General features: G+C 45.2%; 1 protein-coding gene across 1 annotated transcript; it reads left to right on the forward strand.

Annotated features, from left to right (window-relative positions):
* The first annotated feature begins 1,704 nt into the window (after positions 1-1,704).
* LOC101982088 (olfactory receptor 10G2) lies at positions 1,705-2,661 on the forward strand. The gene has a single exon (XM_005370957.1). It carries the CDS (start codon positions 1,705-1,707, stop codon positions 2,659-2,661), a length of 957 nt encoding a protein of 318 aa, XP_005371014.1.
* Positions 2,662-5,649: the final 2,988 nt, after the last annotated feature.

Here is a 5,649-nt window from a genome sequence, read left to right on the forward strand (position 1 = left end):
CATGTCTGAAAAATCCACAGTATGTTCTTCTTTAGCTCCTGGAGCCCATACCCCAGGTTTTGAACTACCCATCTTTAAAGCTGCATTTTTTACATGCCGGTCTCGGAACAGAGACTACCCTTACCCCCACCAGATCTTCCCCATGCCGGTTTCCTAGGCTCTACCAGGAAAGGCATCCAGGACCTGAGAGCTCAGAAAAGCTTCTTCCACAGGGAAGCTGGAGTAAATGAATTGTGCTTGTGTGTAATAATGTAAGGAACAGAATGGCGATGCAGACCAGTCGGGGAGACTGCTCGCTATACGTAAGTGTAACTTAGGAGACAGCTCCAGATTGTTACTCCACTGTAGCTGTTCTAATTTAATATGGAAACTTGAAGTTTCATAAAACATATCATGAAATACCCCAGGTTTAAGTGGGAGCACACTGGTATTAGATGTCTATTTGGCTTACAGTCCAGTCCGTGTCTGCTAGCCCTGTGTTCTGGGAGAATCTTTACAGTAGAAACATGTGGTGGACACTTCCTGGCAAACAGGAAGCAGATGTGAAAGCACTGCTCTAGCTTCTTCGCCATCTGGTTGAAATCTTTCCCACTCTTTAAGGGGAGTTGAAGGATGACAAATGGAGCTTTGTGTATATACATGCACAAGCTTGCTAACAACCATGTGTTAGTCAATGCATTTATAACAAGCAATAAAAATTCCTTCGTAATTCTGTATTTTACAAAATTCAATCTAGCCGGGCGGTGGTGGCGCACGCCTTTAATCCCAGCACTTGGGAGGCAGAGGCAGGTGGATATCTGTGAGTTCGAGACCAGCCTGGTCTACAAGAGCTAGTTCCAGGACAGGCTCCAAAACCACAGAGAAACCCTGTCTCAAAAAACCAAAAAAAAAAAATAGACAACAAAATTCAATCTAAACCAATGGACAAGTAATTCAATCAATAAAAGTAAATGATATCCTGAAATGATAAAGAGGATGTGTGATCTCTGGAATTTGTTGTAACAAAACTAGATCCATATTTATAATAACAAAGACTGACCATAACCTGAAAGAGTTATAGAGATCCAACAAGCAAAATCAAATTATCACTTTTAATCTAATACGAAGTGACTAATGAACTGGGCATTGGTGGTGCACACCATTAATCCCAGCACCTAGGAGGCAGAGGCAGGCAGGTCTCTGTGAGTTTGAGGCCAGCCTGGTCTACAGAGGAAAGATTAATTGACAAAGCAGGTGTCAGAGAGCACTTCAGGAGAGCCTTCAGTCTCATGTAGTACCAAACACTAGGTGAGAGCTGATGCAGCCATGAAGAAGAGCCAGACACTGTGTATTTTGCACGCTGCGGTCAGGATTTGTGGTTCTTAGCCAAAGACACAAAGGCAGCATTGCAGCGAGATTGAGTGAGAGTGTGTGTGATCGGGGCAACACTTTCTGGTTGGATTTATTGGTCCATCCTATGGGTCAGGGGTTCTCCTCTTTCCTGATCTATACAATACTCTTTCTTGGTGCCTTTCACTGAGCAGGAGGTTCCATACATCTACCAAAAGAGCCAGCCTCTAGAGGGTTTCTTTCCTTTCAAAACAATTTTACACAGATGTATTTCTCTCCTGTCAGCCAATAATCATCAAACAAAACATTTCCTTACCTCCACCCCCTACTGTAGTCCCTTGTCTAACTTCATGATTCATCTTAGCAGGCTAAGACATGAGAAGAAACAGAAACACGTCGCTAGACACTGCGGTGACAGATTTCATTCTCCTCGGCTTGGCTCACCCTCCAAACCTAAGAACCTTCCTCTTCCTGGTCTTCTTCCTCATTTACATCCTGACACAGCTGGGAAACCTGCTCATTCTGCTCACTGTGTGGGCTGACCCCAAGCTGCATGCCCGTCCTATGTACATTCTTCTAGGTGTGCTCTCGTTCCTGGACATGTGGCTCTCCTCGGTCATTGTTCCTCGAATTATATTAAATTTCACTCCTGCCAGCAAGGTTATCCCATTTGGTGGCTGTGTAGCTCAACTGTATTTTTTCCACTTCCTAGGCAGTACTCAGTGCTTCCTCTACACTTTGATGGCCTATGACAGGTACCTGGCAATATGCCAACCTCTTCGCTACCCTGTGCTCATGAATGGAAAGTTATGCACCATCTTAGTGGCTGGAGCTTGGGTAGCTGGCTCCATCCACGGGTCTATTCAAGCCAGCCTGACCTTCCGGTTGCCCTACTGCGGACCAAAGCAAATAGATTACTTCATCTGTGACATTCCTGCAGTGTTGAGACTGGCCTGTGCTGACACAACAGTCAATGAACTTGTGACCTTTGTAGACATTGGGGTAGTGGCCGCCAGTTGCTTCATGCTGATCCTGCTGTCCTACGCCAACATAGTTCTCGCCATCCTGAAGATACGCACTGCTGATGGGAGGCGTCGTGCCTTCTCCACGTGTGGCTCCCATCTCACAGTGGTCACGGTCTACTATGTCCCCTGCATCTTCATCTACCTTCGAGCAGGCTCCAAGAGCCCCTTGGATGGAGCCGTTGCTGTGTTCTACACTGTTATCACTCCATTACTGAACCCCCTCATCTACACCCTGAGAAACCAGGACATGAAGTCTGCTCTGAAGAGGCTAAGAGCAGGAAGAAGGAATGTGGGTGGAGAGAAGTAGCCACGGCTCGGGCACCACACGCGCCATCAGCACTGTCTTTTCCTTAAGTACTGCTCCTCATGGGACAAATGCCCAACAATGACAATGGTTTAAACCAAACTGAGTTTAATTAAAATTGAAAGAAACTTCCTCTCATAATCTTTTCATTCTAGATGTTTTATAACCAAATGGACACCTTACTTCCACCATCTCCAACAACCTTTTGAAAAGAGAAAATGTTCTGTTCAAGGCTGAGACTGGCACTACTGTGTCTACATCTTGCTAAGGCAAGTCCATCATTAAATCAGAAGCCTTGAAAGACAAGTAAAACAATATTAACCAGACACCTGCTTTCACTGCCTTTGTCCTTCATCAGGCCTCTCCAAATTCTGTGGGTTTTGTTTTTCCATGGTATAAATTTTCCAAGGAGTTGAACTTGAAGATCGTGAATCATGCTGGTAGTTAATTTTGGCTGTCAACTTGACACACCTGAGAGAAGGGGACCTCTATTGAAGGTTTGTGCCTATCAGACTGGCCTGTGGACATTTCTGTGTGGCATTTTCTTGATTGCTAATTGGTAGATGAGAGCCTACCCCTTGTAGACAGTGCCATCCCTGAGGAAGTGGTCTTGAGTAATATAAGGAAGGTTATTGTGCTACCAGTAAGCTTCGGGTCTTGAGTTCCTGACTCAGCTTCCCTTGGTATGGACTACAAGCTGTAAGCCAAACAGATTCTTTCCTCCTCTGTGTTGCTTTTGGTTAGTCTTTTATCACAGCAACAGAAATCTAAGTAGGGTTATCATTAATGGCCCCTTCCTGTTGCTCACCCTCCATGCACACTTACCCACCAAACTCGGGTTCTAACTTGTCACTTCTCCTCTTACTCCTCATTTATATCACAATCAAACTTAATTTACAGGCATGATAATGCAGGCCTATGATCACAGCACTCGAGAGACTAAGCAGGAGGACCAGGAGTTAAAGGCCAGCCTAGGAAACATAGTAAGTTTGAAGCCACAAAAAGCAAACCACCAGCCTTAGTGTCCACATTGCTAGAATTGCAAGCATAAGCCACCATGTGTTGCGGAATATTACTTTAACTAGGCAACATGTATTACATTTGTTTATGCTTCATCTGTTTAATTATGTAAAGATATGTTGTTGTTTCACTTTGCCTGCCTTGGTCTAATGAAAAAGCTGAAAGGCCAATGGCTACGCAATGGAGGGGTGGGCAGGGCTGGTGGGCAGAGAGAATGAGTAGGAGTCTAGGCTGGAGAAGAAGAGAGGAGAGGAGAGAAAGAGAAAGAGAGAGAGAGCTGCCTGGGGCCAGCCAGTCGGCTTCCAGACAGACAGACACGGAGCAAGCAGGAAAGCAGGACATGACGATGGAAAGAAAGGTTAAAAACTGAGGCAAAACATAGATGAAGAGAAACAGTTTAATTTAAGTTATAAGAGCTAGCAAGAAATGAACCTAGCTAAAGTCAAGCATTCATAACTAATAATAAGTCTCCATGTCATGATTTGGGAGCTGAATGGTGGCCCAAAGAAAGCCTGCTACCATCATGCCCAGTGTCATAGAGTTTCTATTGCTGTGAAGAGACACCATGACAACAGCTCTTATAAAGTAAAACAGTTCGGATGTTTAGCCCGTTCTCATCGTGGCAGAAAGCATGCAGGCATTCAGGCAGACATGGTGCGTGAGACGCAGCAGCTCTCAGTGTCACCAGGATGAGTGGAAGGTGATGGAGAGGAGGCAAAGACAGAGGTGTGAAGTGGTTTCCCTTTTTTAAATTATTATTGTTTATTTTTATCTTATTTTTGTTCTTTTTTGGCTTTCTTTTAAGGCTTTTATTGCAGTAGTGAGGGGCATATGTGGGGGGGGTGGCTATGAGATAGGCAGGATTGATATGAAATTCCTAAGGCGTCAATAAGGAAATGAAATTCAGAAAAGGAGAGTATTGAAACCAGCAAGCTACAAGACCTGAGACAGGATGAATCCAGCAGCCAGGTGGTCAGCTTTCACATCCTGTATCTCCGCCCAGCCAACCTGCTCCTGCTCTGTCCCTGTCCTCTATCACTTTTCCCCTTGCTCTCTCCTTTTGCTTCTTCCTGTCCCAGAGAACGTAGACTGGTCAGGTCTATAAGGTCTCTGTGGCTCAGCGTCCTGAAAGAAGGTGTACGTTACTTAATGCACGTCTTTAACCCACTCTTCAGGCAACCTTTACCAAAACTCCCTCGCCTCACACCACTTTGGTGTCTTCTGCTCATGCTCCCGACACTTTCCACAAAGCCGATACTGCCCACTGGCCTTACTTCCCTTCTACTTGTTCCCACCGTGTCCATAGTAACTGCTGTATGTTAGAGAACACAGTAATCACAAGAGCTCCTTTCTGCACAGTGACTGACACTCAACTGGTGGCTATGTTTCAGTTGACTCTGTTTTCATATTGAGTCTACCCTAGACATTTGGAAGACATGGAGACAGACCCCAGTACCCTGGACACAAGTCCAACAAAGGGAAAAGCCTCAACTTACGATGACAACTTTGGTTTTATATGTCAGCTGTGAAACAAGGCGACTGAAAAGCAATTTTGATTCTGAGTGTTTACTTTAACTTTATTTTTCTTTACAAATATTTTTATGAGAATTTCATATGTGATTTGGGGGAGGGTGTTTGAGACAGGATTTCTCTGTGTATCCCTGGCTGCTCTAGTACTCACTCTGTAGACCAGGCTGGCCTCAGAGATCCTTCTGTCTCTGCCTCCTGGGCACTGGGATTAAAGGTAGGTGCCACCACTACCTGCCCACTGTCCTTCTTGAACACTGATATAAAATAGATAAGCCAGGTGGTGGTAGCACATGCCTTTAATCCCAGCACTCAGGAGGCAGACGTGGGCAGATCTCTGTGAGTTTGAGGCCAGCCTGGTCTACAGAGTGAGTCCTAGAACAGCCAGGGATACACAGAGAAACCCTGAAAAGCTAGTTCCAGGACAGCCAAGGCTGTTACACA

The sequence above is a fragment of the Microtus ochrogaster genome, unplaced genomic scaffold (genome assembly GCF_000317375.1).
Source record: "Microtus ochrogaster isolate Prairie Vole_2 unplaced genomic scaffold, MicOch1.0 UNK91, whole genome shotgun sequence".
Taxonomy (NCBI): domain Eukaryota; kingdom Metazoa; phylum Chordata; class Mammalia; order Rodentia; family Cricetidae; genus Microtus; species Microtus ochrogaster.